The 16439-nt window shown below is 39.5% G+C and overlaps 1 protein-coding gene across 1 annotated transcript in view; it reads left to right on the plus strand.

Moving 5' to 3' along the window:
* The window catches only part of GULP1 (GULP, engulfment adaptor PTB domain containing 1), a 76838-nt gene extending 61789 nt beyond the window's left edge, over positions 1–15049 (plus strand). Inside the window, exons 7-9 of the mRNA XM_010150077.1 lie at positions 1489–1627; positions 7069–7163; positions 14978–15049. Of these exons, the coding sequence (XP_010148379.1) occupies positions 1489–1627; positions 7069–7163; positions 14978–15049 (306 nt within the window). The remainder of the gene's footprint in view (positions 1–1488; positions 1628–7068; positions 7164–14977) is intronic.
* The last annotated feature ends 1390 nt before the right edge of the window (positions 15050–16439 follow it).

Consider the following 16439-nt stretch of genomic DNA (forward strand, 5'->3'; position numbering starts at 1 on the left):
GAATCTTAAAAGTTAGTTATTTGATTACATTTATTCAGCTCTGGTCTTGCCAGGGAATAACTTGACTTTTTTTTTTTTTTAAATAGAATAACAAAAGCAGCAATCCCAATCCTAATTGCCGTAGCATTTCTCACACTAGTAGAATGAAAAATCCTAAGTTACATACAATCCCGAAAAGGGCCAAACATTGTGGGCCCATACGGCCTACTCCAACGTGTAGCAGATGGGGTTAAACTATTCCTCAAAGAACCTATTCTCCCATCCACATCAACACCTTTACTGTTCATTACTACTCCCATACTGGCCCTCCTTTTAGCTTTAACAATAGAACAACAAAAGCAGCAACCAAAAAATTAAAAAAAAAAAAGGCAGCACAGCATGTTAAATGTGGATTTATTCTTTTTATTCTTTGTTTGGCACTTCAGTATATCTAGGTAGAAATGTTCTGGGGTTTTGGAGATACTGAACAGGTCTAGATCTCTCCCAATCCAGATTTAAAATATGAATTCAAAACTCCTAAGAAATAGGTAATGTAGGACTTAGGAGACTACTTTTCTCTTTAAGCACTGTATCGAGACTGTTTCCTGCTCAGCAGCCACTGCATCCTCCAGAGGGAATTCGAGGTAGTTCAGTCTAAGTAGTAACATGAACAGGCAAACTGGTTTTGCATATATATTTTGCTTTTGACTTGTCAATCTCAGGTTTAATCTATTTCTTCATCTGTCTTTTGTGTTTGGTTTACTTTGATTTGACTCTGCCTCGTTTGTGTCCTGAATTCCTCCTGCCATCAGTCCATTAGTTAATCATTAAGTATGGCTTTAGAACAACAGGAATTTGGGGGGTTTGAGCTTTCTTTGCTTATCCAGTATTTTTTTGAACCCTTCCAAATTCCTGGACCTTACTAATGAAACCTCTCCTGTTCCATTTTCAAGATGAGAGTTCTATTTTGGATATTAGTAATCAGTGTATTGCATGTCTATGTTTGCTAAAAGATGCATTGGAAGCTTTGATCACACACGGATTTTTAGGTTGTCATTATGTTATCATGTAAGGAAGAATTAGTAAAAAAGAAATAGTGGGTTTGTATCTTTTAATTTTAGCTCCTTGTTCTGTGTACTCCGGAGCGTAGCATCTTGTTGTTGCAGTATTACCTTAAATGGGTCTTGTGAACGTGTCTGCATTCATCCCTCTGCAATGGAGAGCTGCTTGTCACCAGCTTTTTCAGGTTTAACTGTGATACATTTCTGGCTGTACCAGATGGACGGAAAGAGGAAAAATTACAGTGCTGCTTATATGTTGCAGAGTTTTAGCATGTCTTGGACTCGGAACTGCAAATGCCATTTGCTTGGTGTTAGGAGCTGGTTTTTGCATGCTGATGGTTATTTTTAACTTTTTTGGAAAATGTGGCTCTTATCTGCATGCTGAAGAATTCGGTATTGTGATCGTTCATGTGAAATATTGCCCTAATATTTATTGTCCTTATTGTAGGCAGGCAGTGTGACACCTAAATCACCCTCCACTGACATCTTTGATATGGTTCCCTTTTCTCCCATATCCCCTCAGTCATCAACACCTACTCGCAATGGTACACAGCCTCCTCCAGTACCCAGTAGATCTACAGAGATCAGTAAGTTTTGTAACAACTGACCTAATTTTTTGCTTACATTATATTTTTTTAATAAAGCAGTTTTAAAGATTTACGTACATTTTGCATGAAAAGCCAAATACAGCTTTTGTAAATCACATTCAATAATGCAGTTTCATTTTTATACCATCCTCCCTAAGTCATTGATGTTACTGCCAAGTTACTTTATAGCAGTTTGAGCAAGTATATAAATTTGTTTATATAAACAGTGTGCAGGTGTTTGGTTGGGGTTTTTAACTTGGCTTTTCCTTCACAGTATCTTTTTTTGTACTTAATTCAAGAAATGTCTGTACTCCCTGATAGTTCTTTCCTTGTCGAGCCACAGTTGTAGCATCTAAAGCCTACGTTTCTGGGGAAGACAGCAGGTGGAGTAAGTATGGTGATGATGATGCACGAGGGAGAGCTGAAGAAATCCCTCAATATGTAGACTGTCTTGGAATACTACTTTTTAATACTACTTTTCACATCATGGTATTTTCTGTCGCTAATGCCTATTTGCGTATGGAAAAGGGTCATTACTGTTACTGCCCGCCACCATGTAAAACCATGGAGAGAGTTTCTGCCCCTCTTGGGCACTGCTGCTCGTATGTGGAATTTTCAGGTCCGAATGAGAGCTGTGCACAGCATTCACAAACGTGCTGCCCACTGAAGTCAGTGAGTGTCTGCTCCATACCTTATCTTCACACCTTTCTTTCCTGTTGCTTAGACTGACTGCCACCCTGTAAAGAGAAAGTTGATGTTAAGGCTATTGATTCAATTAAAAATGATGTTCTTTTTTTAAGAGAAGATTTTAATTTAAATGAATTTATGTGGGGTTCTCAAAAGGCATGTTTAACAGAATTAAAATTACGGGTACAAATTGAAAATGGGGAGGTTTAGATTAGATATCAGGAAGAAATTCTTCCCAGAGAGGGTGGTGAGGCACTGGCACAGGTTGCTGGATGGTCTTTAAGGTCCCTTCCAACCCAAACCATTCTATGATTCTATGAAAAACTATTCTATTAACAATAGCTATTATTAGCTATTCTTAAATAGCTTAATATTCTAGAAATCTAGTGAGACCCAGTGCTCAATGCTGAGTGGCCTTGAGAATTCCACCTATGCAGCTTTTGTAATATAGAAAATACTAGAAATAATTGGCTTATTCAATTTGAAGTAGTTTAATAGTAGTTGTTTCTTCTGTATTTCATTCATTGGCATTAAATTAAGATGATGTAGCTCAGAGATGTGGCAGTGCCTGTTAACTCTCCGTGCTCCTCCGTGTGCCGAGCTTCTGAGAGCCATTACAGAAACACGTAGTAGCCTTACGCTTGTGATCCCTGCTCTTTCAGTCTACGTCATGGTACTTTACGTGTTGAGAACTGTTGCATTCGTCAGCTATTGACACCCTTGGGCATATTTCAAAAATGCAGTTTCAAACAGAAGAGGAGTATTTTCTAATCAAACAAGGATTTAGTCTTAAGTGAGAAAGTTCAGATCCCATAATAACCTCGCTGAAGCTGTGTAACGTTTCATTACTGTAATAATGTGCAGTAATGTGTTGTTTTACCTGCTCTCATGGCTGCCAGTACGAGCAAGCTGGCATTTCTTTCTCCAGTGCAAGTGAGGTCAGTGGCAAGCAAGACGAGCTGGAGTCTCCCATTTCCATGTTTCTAGCTCTGCTTTCTTTGCCACTGCACTTCAGCATTTTTTTCCATCACTGCTGATGTAATTATGGGGTGATTTTAATGGATTTTATAATTTGATACTTTTCACCTCTATCAAATTCAGTAGTAAACAAGGTGAAAGATAAGGGTGTGCCATCTATTTGCCAGTGTGAGCCCTGGTCACTCTCTTGTCTAAGTGATGTTCATCTGCCTGTTACCTAGGGATGGCACGTGTGCTGCTCCAACAAAATAAGCTTGTGAGCCAGAGTTCATCTTACTCATCAGCTGACCAGTTTGAGAAATCACCCAAGAATAACACTTGTTGTGGGTTTATTCACACGTAGAAATCTGCTCCGAGATGCTGCCTTTCCAGAGATATTTAAAATGAGTCTGTTGTCAGAATAATGGTGGAACCATTTCTTTTATGCTTTAGTAATTCCAAAATACAGAGCAGCTTGCAGCTAAGGGAAAGGCTTCCTGGACTTCACTACCTCAGCCTATTCCAATATTTTCTTGGGTGCTTGTCCTCAGCATGATTAATTTTTCTTTGTCATCACAGCTGCTCCAGGACATCTGGGGGAAGTATACACCAGCATAACTTTGTGCCTGGGTGATGGCTAAGGTAAAGAAGATTGGAATGCAAAAATGGAGCAGAAGGGCCAAATATTTGTAGTTTTGTTTAGTAATTGCTAGTTTATTACAGAGTGCAGGTTGCTATTCTGCAGTATTAAGCGTTTCTTGTCCCGATTATCAGATAAGTCACAGAATCAAGAATTTATTGCCTGTTCATGTCTTTCTGTGGTTTCAGTTGCGGAAGTAAAACATCAGCATTTCGGGGTTTTGATGCTGGTTGATTTCCCAAGCTGTGAATTTATTTCCATCCAGAAAGGAATGGGAAAGGGAAAGCAGATTATGTTTGCTGTTTGAAAGGATTGTTTTCAAAGGCTTACTGGTTGCTGTATATTGGAGAAAGAAATGCCTGTCTGTGCTATGATTATTCTGCGGAGTGTGCCAGGCAAGATATTCTTCTTACAGCTAATCTTCATGCAAATACTCTCTCTGGAAATAAGAAATTACTGATTTATCTCATCTCCGATAAAAGGAGCCCCCCTGTGAACATGAGCAGATAAGCTGATGGATATCCCATGCAATAGTGTAACTCTGCAGTGACTAAATTCTAGTCTTTGTCCAGTTCTCCCATGTTCTTCAGCTTCTGTTCAGAAGAGAAATACTAATGATGCTGTTAAAGATATTTCGTGGAACTTTATCCCTCCCTGACTCTCAGCAGTGCAATCTCATGTAACACTCAAATTGTAACTGCAGAAAAGCAGTTGTACCATGGAATTCTTCAGCTGGTTTACGTAAACAGCTAGGAAATTATAATAGAGTGAGTTTCCAAAATGCCTTTTTTTTTTTTCATAGAAACTCAGCTAAGAAACACTCCTCTGTTTTGAATTTGGGTCTCTACAGGGTGTATTAGGCTCTGTTACTTGGAATAAGTTACACTCGTTAATTTTAAAGTCTGCTTTGAATAACAATATAAACAAAGTAATCCTTTACCTGAAGGCAGGTGACGCTGAAGGAGCTAAAGCTTCTGCCAGTCTAATGAGCTCAGAGGTGCTGTCATTAATAAAAGCCCAATAATAAGGCACGAATGAGATATATCCATAAAAGTGTGCAAAAACACTTGCTTTCAAAAACAGTGATAAGGCATATTTCAGCACTGAGAAATGCAAGAGTTGTGTTCTTTACTGCTTTTTCCTAAATACATTCCTTGGATGTTTGCTAAGGCTTGGCATTGGAACTGGCTGCATTTAGCTGTCTGACCACGCAGAAAACTGTCAGCTCCTTTTAAGGGGTAAAAAGAACCTGGGGTGGGGTGGGGGGAAGGTGAAAAAGGAAAATGGACCCAAATAATGAACATATAGACTTAAGAGGAGCATAAAGCATAATCACTTTCTGCTCAGTAGAGGTTAGATTGAAAGTCAAAACTGCTGCACATCTGGAGGTTACTTGACAGGGTCATCAGAGCACGTAAGGACACTGGTTATACTGGAGCAGTCCCATTCTGGCTGTGAAAGAGGCAAAGGATGAGTAGATTCTAATTTTTACATTAGAATATCCTAGTGAAAATCTCATTTACATGCCGGTGGTCCATCTCTGCCAGAAAAGACTAGATTTTATTCTTTTGGCTCAAGTGGGCTTTTGGAATAAGATGCTCGGATCGGGGCAATCTCCTGGTCCCATGTGACACTTTGTAGCTCTTAGCTACAGTTTTTGAAATAAGTAATTTATCAAGTTCCTTCTTCTTTCTGTACTTTATTATAGCAGTGAATGCTGTAGCTGCTGATTATTGAAAATGCCTGTTGTGCAGCCTGGTAACACCTAACTGATCAGATCCCAGCCCATGGAGACTGACATGCATAATAGGTGTTGAAGAGTCTAGACAAAGTACAGGTCTAAACTTCTGGCTCCAGGATGCCAAATAAAGACATCTGTTTCTCTATATGCATGTGCTTCAGCACTGAAAACCTGACTGGTGACAGTGTAACGTGGATCCTTGTGCCAAGCAGTCAGTTGTTGGCTTCCGTATCTTGGATGTGAAGGGTAAAACTTTGTGCTTAACCAGAGAACTGGCTAGTCATTTCCATGATACTGATGGCCCCTTTTACTCTCATGTTCTTTGGCTAACATTGTTTTAAGGTAGACTGTAGGCTTATCCCGTTTCTTGCTGGACAGCTGTGTAGTTAGGAGATAGAATGTGGTTTTCATTTCTCTCCACCAATGACAAGACTTGATTCTGTAAGTTTTGTGATCAATATTGTTGAGTCTGGTCTGCAGAATTATTTTTTTACTGCTTTAGTTGAACCCAATGTGGCATGGAAAAGCTCTGTACAGATGACACATTACAAAGTCCTGTTACTGAGAAGGAGAAAACAAATCAAAAAACACAAAATATTTGGGCTGTCAGATGTGAAGAACTAGCATTACACTGTTCTAATGAGGAAAAAAAAATGTATTGGAGGTGTTTCTTCTTGTCCAGACCAAAAAGAAAGAGACAAACCATGTGCCTCCCTCCCCCCAGCCACTAGAAAACATACTATAGTTAAGTGAGAACCTATATGGTATTAACAGAATTTTGCAATCATTCTACTTAGGGATCCAGTTTTAGTGGAATTTTAGGGTAACTGACCTTTCTGGCTCCTATGCTTTGTTCATTCTTTCATGACTAGATCTTATTTGAGATTTCAAACCCCTGGCAATTCGTTTTACTTACTCTCAGCTGTGCATTGAGGAACTCTATTAAATGTGGGCTTGACCTTCCCTGAGTAAGAGTAGTGGTTAAAGGTGTCCTTAACCAGATGGTGGGAAGTGGCGGAGAGGGGATGTGAAGGCTCGATTGTTTGCAAGAGTATGTTTCTGAGATAATGTTAAGGCAAAATTTGACAGCTGATGTCCAGTTGTTCACTCCTCATGTGTCAAACACCCATGCACACCGATTCCGGAGCACGCTTCAACAGGAGATGCCCTGTTCAAACTGTGACTTCTCATCGGATCCCTAAAATTCACCTAGAAGGCACGAGCGTTAATGAAAGCTAAATAGAGACTAATCAAGACCTGGCTTTCAGATTTGGATGTTCAAAGTTAGGGTTAAACAGCTGTGCAGCTGGGGGTGGTATTATTCAGCTTATAAGGAGATGTAAGCTGTGCTTTTCGAAGAGCTGTTGTTGCAGCCTGTGTATTTTCTCTCAGTGACTGACTTTTCTGTTGTTCCAGAGAGAGACCTTTTTGGAGCAGAACCTTTTGACCCTTTTAGCTGCGGAGCAGGAGATTTCCCTCCAGACATTCAGTCCAAACTAGATGAGATGCAGGTAACTGTTGGGTTATCAGTTACGCAGTTTTCTATGGCTGCATGAATGTTCTTGAAATACATATCTACAGCCTTCTGAAAATGTATTCCGGACTGCACACAGAAATACATGGGGGGAAAACCCCACCTATTTCTTTCTGACTATTGCTTTTGTAAGTTTATCTCATGGTCTTTGAGTCTGAATTTGTCTGCCTGAAGATCCTTGTAAATGTTAGCCCGTGGCATTAATGCAGACACCTGCACTGATTTGGGGTTTATCAGCAATGTAATCAAAATGGATACTGCTACTCTTGCCTGGGAAGGGACTGAGTGAGCTAAAAAAAGAGAGCTGAGACGAGACCCCTGCGGATACACTGAAGCAGCTATTACTCTTCAGCAGTCACAACCACCCTCATCTTCCCCTCAGTGACATTTTTCCATAGCGTTGGCACAGGCAAAGTATGTACTTACGAGGCTGTGGCAATTTTCTGCTGCCTTTAAAAATAGCTGTATCTGACTATGGCACTCTGGGACAATTAAAATATTGATAATCAATTCAAGAATTCTGAACTGATTTATCAGAAAATGTTGGTTCTGAAAGAACCAGCAATATGTGTTTAGTTATTGACCCAGTTTTGAAGCAATTCTAGGAAAAAGCCTTCAAGTTTTGGAATAAATCACTGTCTTGAGCCAGACTTTCCAAACTTCTAGTTCCTTTCCACCTTGCTTATCTGTTTGGGTTTTTTTTCAGCAGCCTGCCAGCAAAATGGAAGGCTGAAAATACTAGGAACTTGAATTTCTAGGACCCTGGCTCCTCAGCAGACAGTGTTCCCATGGCTTCCAGCCCTCCTGTATCTCAGGAGCCTACAAAATCCAAGAGAGCTCTAGGGCTCCTTCAGTTCCTCTCTTCTGCCTGGAGAGCAGCAGAAACATTTAAAAATGGCTGAAATAAGATTTAAATACTGTTTTATTTAGCTAGGTAAAGTTTTTGAATTCCTGTTCATTGTGAAATTTCATTTTCCATGTCAGTTTAGGGTGGGGCCACTGGCAAACTCCACTCACTGTGAATTTAAATTCTTGCTCGCCTGTACTCTGGCCCATAGCATTTCAGGCAGCAGCTAAATGCTCGTGTTCTGTAAATGCTGTAATGTTATTACCAAGCCCTTTAGCACAAAAAAGCCCACCGGTCTTTTTAGCACCTCACGCTGATACGTACCAGTGTTTCCATTGCGTATAGCCCATTTTAGGAAAACGTGTACTGTGTTATCTGTGGATACTAGGAAGAATCCTGTGACTGTAGCTAAATGTCACACTTTGAGAGTTCTCATTGCAGGTAATATTTTGGCAAAATTGTATATTACTAGCATATAAGGCTACAAAGTGTTATCCACTCACGAAACCTCAATGCATGGAACAGTAGAAATGTTCATCACAGGCCTTTGAAGGCATGAAATGAAGAACTCATGTCATTGTGCTCTCCTGACCTAGAAAAGCAGACAACCAACCAGTGACAAACCCCCAGTGTTAGGGCATTACCATGTCCTATTGCACAGAATGTTGCATTGCTCAGGTGTTCCCCCCTGCACATACGTATTTTATTCTTTCCAGGTTTTGAATCTGCTTTATAAACGCGTCCGGCATACCAGTCTTGGCATGCTCTGACACTTTCACTGGAAATTAACCTGTGGGCCTTTACATAGGCACAAAACCTGTTCATGTACAATCCAACTGAGAACAAGTGTAAGGCTGACAGGTTACGAAAAGATACATACTCTGACTTTGCCCAAAACAAAAGCTGAATACAGTTATTTTACTGGGGGGTTGGTGCACAATGCAAATGGAAACATGTTTTTCCTAATATCTCTTTTATTTTCTTTTGCTTTCCTGGGTGCCTAGCGTCAGCGATGGTTGGTATATCATATTTTAATAATGGTATTTAAAGCATTTGCCATTGAAGTGTGCATGTGTTCATGTCTGGTGGTTTTATTTTTATGCATTTGTGTCTACATATATATAAAATACAAAAACTTGTAAGGTTTATATTTCATATATACAACTCTGTAAGTCAGAGCCATTTTAAGGGCTCACAATTTTTAAAGTAAGGACAGCTAATCTTGGTTTTCTTTAGTCTGCCTTATCAGCTACTAATACGAATCCTTCATTTTCATTGCTGTTTGCTGTCCTTGTGTACTAGTGAAATCTCCAGTTTTCATCATTGGATTGTCATTAGTGAAGTGATTTCAGCAAAACCTTTGGTACACAGATTTTTGTGTTAATACAATCACATTTATAAATGTGGTTTTAATTGGAAATAATTATTTAAGAACTTGCAATGAGGAGAAGATAGCTGTGCTAGAAGTCAGCGGTTGGTAGCTGCACAGCCTGTAAGAACTGACCTGCAGAAGGTAAAACCACAGAACACATAATGGGCTCTGGCAAATCTAACATGAAGAAACAGGAAAGGAAAATGTAGGCTTCTTTTCTCCTCCGGAATACGAAATGAATGGATCTGTTATACTCACATTATGGAAGTACAGCCCGAGTTTCCATGTGTATGTATTCCATTACATATACCAAGGTAAGTTGTTTGCGAACACACCTAACGGTCACGACACGAACTTATTCTGTGAGGGCATTAAATTCAGTTTATCCCACACTCCGAGCAGCAAGCAAGCTGCCACGGTGCCAGGCAGTGACAGTGACTCTCTCATCCAGTTTCTGCTGTAGAGCTGTGTCAGATGCCTCAGCAAACGTGCCCCAGTCTGCAGAAAAGCTGCCTCGGCATATGTGTGTGGTGGAAGGTGATGTGCAAGCAGAGTGGAAGAGGGAAGCACAGCAAAGGAGGCGCTGGAGAATAACGTCAAGTAGTGGGTGCTTTCCTTTGCATCCGATATTGTGAACTTCACGAGATCAGATAAAGTTCCCTGACCTCTGGGGGAACATTTTTATGTTTACACTTCAGTGAGAATCCAGTTTTCACACTTAGGCTCTTTCTGTTCCATTGCTCAGTCCAATCTCAGTTGATCTTTTTGGAGAGCTCAAAACTCGAACATGTGCCGAGATGAGTTTTACAGCTCAAGCCTCTCTCTGATGACTGTCCAACCTCCTGCTTCCCCCCACCCTTATGCTGAAACATATTTTCATCCTCTTTATTTTGACTGTAACCAGACATTAATAAAATGAATCTATTTTCCCAGAAATCTTGCAGTGAGGGGAAGTTTCTCTGGATCATGAATCATACCAGCAACAGCTGCAGTAACTTATTAAAATCTCAAGGTAGTTAATATCATAAAGCTTCCAGGAGCTGCAAGCCATTCTCCATGCATGGCTGGAATCTCTCAGTAGGCTTGTCCTCTTTCCACCTGAAATAAGTTCTGCTCAGCCCTCTAAATTATCTTCTCAGAGACGTGTAAATTTATCATTGGTTCATTGGGTTTGTGCTGACTTAAGCTCATTGAGTGAAGTCACTGTGAAGTGATAAGTGAGTTACCCTCAGAGCCATGAGGTTGACTTTGGCAAATTTATCTTCTGATAAAATTAAAGTTCTTTGTCTGTTACTGTGTACTGGTTTTAAGCAGAATAGCTCACCTTTTATTATCACAGACACAAAAAAGGGGGAATTTGGAAGAGGGGTTGTTTTCAGGTTACTTTTTCTAGTGAAAACAAGCTTTGCTCCTCTCCTTTCCTTAAGAGACTAATCATATGCTTTAGTACAATACCAGTATTTTTCTGGGTAACTAAGATGTTCAATCCTTGTGTTAAATCACCTTGAAAGTAAAAAAGTTACTTGGCCCTGTCTTCATGGGGGTATGAACAGAAAAGCGAGGCACACTATAGATGCAACACTTCACAGCCCTTCCTGTTCCCACCCCTGTCCAGTACCAGGGGATGGCCTTTTCCTGCATTCCCTGAAATTCAGATTTGAGAGATTCTCTGACCACATGAGAAGTTATTGTTTCCTGAACCTTTGAAGTACACAAAGGCATAGGACATGTTTTTTAATGAACAGGCAGTGTGTTATGCTAAGATCACGTTATTAGAAGCTGAAATATATGAATTTCACAAGGCAAAATACTTAATGCTGTGTATTCAAATTAATGATGAATTTTTAATGTACGTAGCATTTTTAATATATGTAGTATGTAATGTGTATCAAGTGCTGACATACATATGTGTTATTTCAAAAGAAAAAAATATTCTGCCTAATGCATTAATTGGGTTTATTAGAAAAAAGATAAAGACAAATCATAATTTATCAACCTCTCAGTCATTCCATCTGACTTCATTATTATTACAGCTGTGAACGCTGGGTTTTGGAATGGCGAGTCGAAAGTTAGCATATGCTGTGTGATGGATACTATAATAATCACACAGCAGGTTCAAGGAGGAGCCATAAGACTAGAGAGGTATGCAGTTCAGGTGTGTACATAAACTGTATGCCTTAGAGTGGACATAGATCTCGAAGTGTGAGAACTACAGACAGGATATTTATTCTGATATATGCATTAATCACAGTTGAAACTACCTGAAGAATCTTTTCTTAGAGCTTTGCTTTGTGTTGTGGTTTAAACCCAGATGGCAGCTGAGCACCACATAGCTGCTTGCAGGTGGGTTGAGAGGCAGAAAAGGCCTTGACTCTGTGTCAGCACTGCTCAGCAGAAACAAAAACATCCCTGTGCTAGCACACTGTTCCCAGCACAAATCCAAAACACAGCCCCATACCAGCTGCTGTGAGGAAAATTAACTCCATCCCAGCCAAAAGCAGCACACTTCCCATGGCTCGGTTGACTACCGCTGATTTGAATTTTTTTTAATTATATTGTCTGTTTGCCAAAGCAAAAATTATTAAACAACTTGGAGTTGTTTTCCAAAACTTGAGGGTTTAGGAATGTTGATGGTTGTAGGAGATCTTAAGTCTGTGCTTCCCCGATCTTTGGAAATTTTATTTCAATCACTCCGCCAAGGAGTCTGCTGCGTGAGGTCGAGAAAATACAATTTTAATTGGTTTGTGGTCTACTTAAGTATTCATGACAAAAAAATCCAGATTTTACATTCTTTTAAAATCTGAAAAATGCCCAGATGGCTCTGCATTGTGCTGATCCCTTTGCATTGCTGGGCTTTTTTGACCCTGTGGTTGGCATGGAAGGTTGAGCCTACTAGTAACTCTAGGATCTGACAATTGATGATAGTGGATTCTGGTAATTTAAGATGTGAACGTAGAAATTTCATGCTCCTGTAACAGACAGCAGTGTGTGTGAGCCATTTTTAAGTCTGCAGGTGTTATCGCTGCAGTTCCTGGCACTGCAGGAGTAGGTTTCACTTCTTTATCAGTCCTGCTGGTAAGAAGCTGGTTCTCAGGTGTGCAGCTGATAACAGCACCTGGCAATCACATCGCTGTATGCTTTGGAACAGGCAATAGTTCATTATGGTAATAAAGTTAAAAGGCTTTTAAAATAATGATGTTATGTATAGTAGATACATCTCTTACTAGATTAACATTGACCACACTGCAAGTATGTGCAAATGTGATTGCTTTAAATGCAAAATAGCACAGCCTGAAAGAGGAGGAGGACTAAAGGGTGGGAAAGTGGTCCGGAGTGAAGGTGCCGCAGGAAGGTCCAAGAGGCCACTGTTCTTCAAGAAAGTAGACATAGTTCAAAGTCAAGTCATAGCGAGCAAACACAAGCTCAGTACTAAGTGACAAAGTATGAGTTTGTATGGAATAGAACAAAAATTAAAAAACCACCACCTGATCAACATCAGAGCAGTGAGATGGGTGTGCTGTCAAAACGCACAGTGTGATTTCCTCTAGCTAGCCAGAAAAAGGGCATTGGAAAAGTTGCAGCTACGGAAGACGCCAGCAAACAGTGGTTAAATGCATAGAAGAAAGAACACGCAGGACATGGGACGCGTGGTAGGTGACACGGCTCTCTGGATTGCTAAGAATGAAGCTGGTTGTCCTTTTAAACCAGTAGCTGTTCTACTACTGCAGTTGTATCAAGCATCCTGACGTTGTAGCACAAACTATCCCTTTTAGAGCCTCACAAACTGGGCTCCAAAAGTTGAGCATTTTGACTGCGGGGTTCGCACTTTAACAGGCTAGACTGTAGGGCTAATTCTCTGACTGTAGGGCTAATTCTCTGACTGTAGGGCTTACTCTCTGTAAGCAGTCCTCCTTTGACTGCAGTTACATCAGTTAATGCTGTCCTTTGGGTAAATGAACAATGTCTGTTTATAACAGGGTGTATTTGACTTGGAACTTCAGATACTGTTTGCTTGAAATACCTGTTGCTTTGAATGTGCTTCCTGTCAGCCCTTTGAAAAATACGGGGAGGGAGAGGTCAAACACACCACTGAGCCCGGGGAGCAGCATGTCACCCAGGCAGGGCAAACTGGGTAGCGCAGCTGGAGAAGGCTTACACCACAGAACTGCTGCCTGGTTCATCATCTCACAGTATGGATCTGCCTTTAGGAAAGTTCAGATTTTAGTTGGTAAGATCCCAGATCACTTAGTAACTATTGCCAGCGAGTTTATTCTGTTTCTCAGCAGTACTCTAGCGATGGCAGTAGCTGGTAGGGTTTTTAAATGTTCATATGCTTTTAAAATCCTAGCCTGTGGTTTAAACTTGTTTGAAATTAAGCTGGTTTGACTTGGGATTTATCTTTTGAAAGCAAAAGGTATGCTCTTGAGGTAGTGCTGTGCATTGAGAAAAGTCTGAGCTTACGCCAAATCCCAATACAGGCTGCTTTACGAAAAGATTTGTGTTGTTTACAAGATGTTTGTTTCATGAAAGCTCGTATTACTGATTTCCTAGCATACAGTCACCATTCTCTAAGTGAACTGTATGTTAAGACAACCCTGAACTGAACATTGTGACAACTGCAACTGTATTCGGGTTCTTATGGCATTTCTATTCAGAGCCTTTGTTTCCAGTTGCTTAAAGCTTTAGAGTACTTTCACCTAACAGCCTGAAAGTTTCTTGACTCAAAGGTGATGTTTCTCTTGAAAGTCAAGGCACAATTACTGAGCTTCTTATAAAACAGAAAGAGCAGTGAAAATGAGCACTTTCCCTGCTGTTCTTGTTTTAGAACTGGTGCAAGCTAAGTACGCTTCGTAAACCAAACGCGGGTATTTGTAAAATGAATTTCCTTTCAGTAGAGGGGGTGGTAGCATCTGTCTTAGAACCTTTTTCTGTCTCTACTACTAAAACTAATGTGAGTAAACCCAGGAATTTTGCTCTGAGGACCACAGTATTTCATTTCCCTGAGTTAGGTGCCTTGGAAATGCATTTCTTTGCGCAGGCAGCAGTTCAGAACAAACCTCTGAGATGTGGTTGAGTGCTACACGTTTGGTTGAACTGTCTTCTAAGACGAGGGATTACTGAATGTAGGAGACACCTGCGATTAGTAACAATGTCCGTGACTTACCCGTCTTTAAAGTGTAAATATAATAAACTCTTTGCTCATATAGCCGTAATCTTTCCTGCTTATAAATCATGTTGAATTTCACTCACGAACAACATGGTGCAAGTCAAGTTTTTCTGTTAATATTTTATGTATATCAATATTCAATATTTTAATTGTATAATATTTTCTTCATTTTATGTATGTACTATGTTTCTTCTGTTGTATGAGAGACATCCTTTCATAAGTTAACCACTAAGATGTATTAAAAATCGGCTGACCAAATGAAGTAAATGTCTGTGAATTCACCCTGAAGTATCCTTATGGTTTATCTGCCTAAAGATAAGCTCAAATTTAGAATTTTTTAGAAAGAGAGCTTAATCCTCCAAAAATCACTTTCCTTTTCCTTAACTATGTCTTGTTTCATTGCAGGAGGGGTTCAAAATGGGATTAACTCTTGAAGGCACAGTATTTTGTCTTGACCCACTAGACAGCAGGTGCTGATGCCAAGAAGCTAAATGTGAAGTTCCTACGCAGTGTGTCTTGGTTTGGGTTTTTTTTTTTTTTTTACTTCTGAACACATAGTCCCAGATATTATCTATGTGCCAAAAATTACGTTCTTCAATATATAAACTCTTGTGAGGCTTGCTTCTGTAAAAATCCAACTTAGTCCCGATCTTTCTCTGTACAAATGTAAAAAGTTGTATTTGTTTATGAAGTATGAGTTACATTACACCTTTGTGTTTCCTTCTCTCACATTTTGGCCCGAGTTTCCTATGCTTTATGACTATTAGCCTGGAGAAGTTCTTCAGAAAGCTCACACATACCTCTGTTTGCAGACATGCAAGCATGATTTTTACATAATACTTTACCTGCCAGCATTCTGAAATTATGCTTTTAAGCCATTATTTAATATTCAGGCAGTAAAGTGATTAATATCTAGTGCAAACAGTTCAAATTACCATGAAAATGCTAACCACGAATACATGCTTAAAAGGTAAATCTGTCTGCCATGTAATTGATTTCCATTACGTGTATGGTTACTATGCTGTATATATGTTATTAGTTTATACAATCCAGAAGATTTTTACATCCTTAATTCATGTTTTAGAAACTGACAAATTGCTAGTATGCTAATTACTGTTTAATGAGTATAGAAGAACTGCTAAATTGCAGAATGGACAAAGTAACTTCCCTTTGCCTTGATATTTTTTAGCTGAACTGTAAAGTATGTAATTTGGAATTCATTACATGATAGCCATAACTTAAAAAGAAGATTATGGTCTTGCATTTATGAGGACTTGTCATAATTTGGTGTATAGGCAGGCACTCCTTTTACTGGGCTCAGTTTTGTAAGATACTTTCAGCACCTGGGTGTTTCTAGTCGGGTTCTGCAGAGTATTTTTTCACTGTCTGCTTTATTGTTACATGTCTTACTATAATTTTGAAGCCTGCTGCAAGAATTCAGTGTAAGTTATTAAGTCCTTCATGCCCACTGGCTGTTCGTGTTACAGAAATAACTGCACCCCAAAATATTTAGCTGCTAGTGAGTTGAATGCTGACCTGTCTATGCATACTCTTCATTAATCTTTAGCATAAGCAATAAAATACCATCTTATACCTATCCCAGAAAATCATTATGATTAGTGTTTTGCTGCCCAAACTCCGCATTACTTCAAAAACTTAAAAAGGTCTAGTATTTCCCCCTCAAAAGATACAGATGTGGAAATCCCCAAAATTTTAGATTTTTTTAAATTCCTTTATTTTCTTTTTCATGAGGGGTTTTTTGGGATACTTACGGTTTTGGCCCTAAAGGTTACAATTTACACCAAAAATGCATTTTGCAAATTTGTCATTACATGTATATCTTGATGCCTTGTTCAACAAGATACTT

Source organism: Eurypyga helias, unplaced genomic scaffold, assembly GCF_000690775.1.
Source record: "Eurypyga helias isolate BGI_N326 unplaced genomic scaffold, ASM69077v1 scaffold3694, whole genome shotgun sequence".
NCBI lineage: Eukaryota > Metazoa > Chordata > Aves > Eurypygiformes > Eurypygidae > Eurypyga > Eurypyga helias.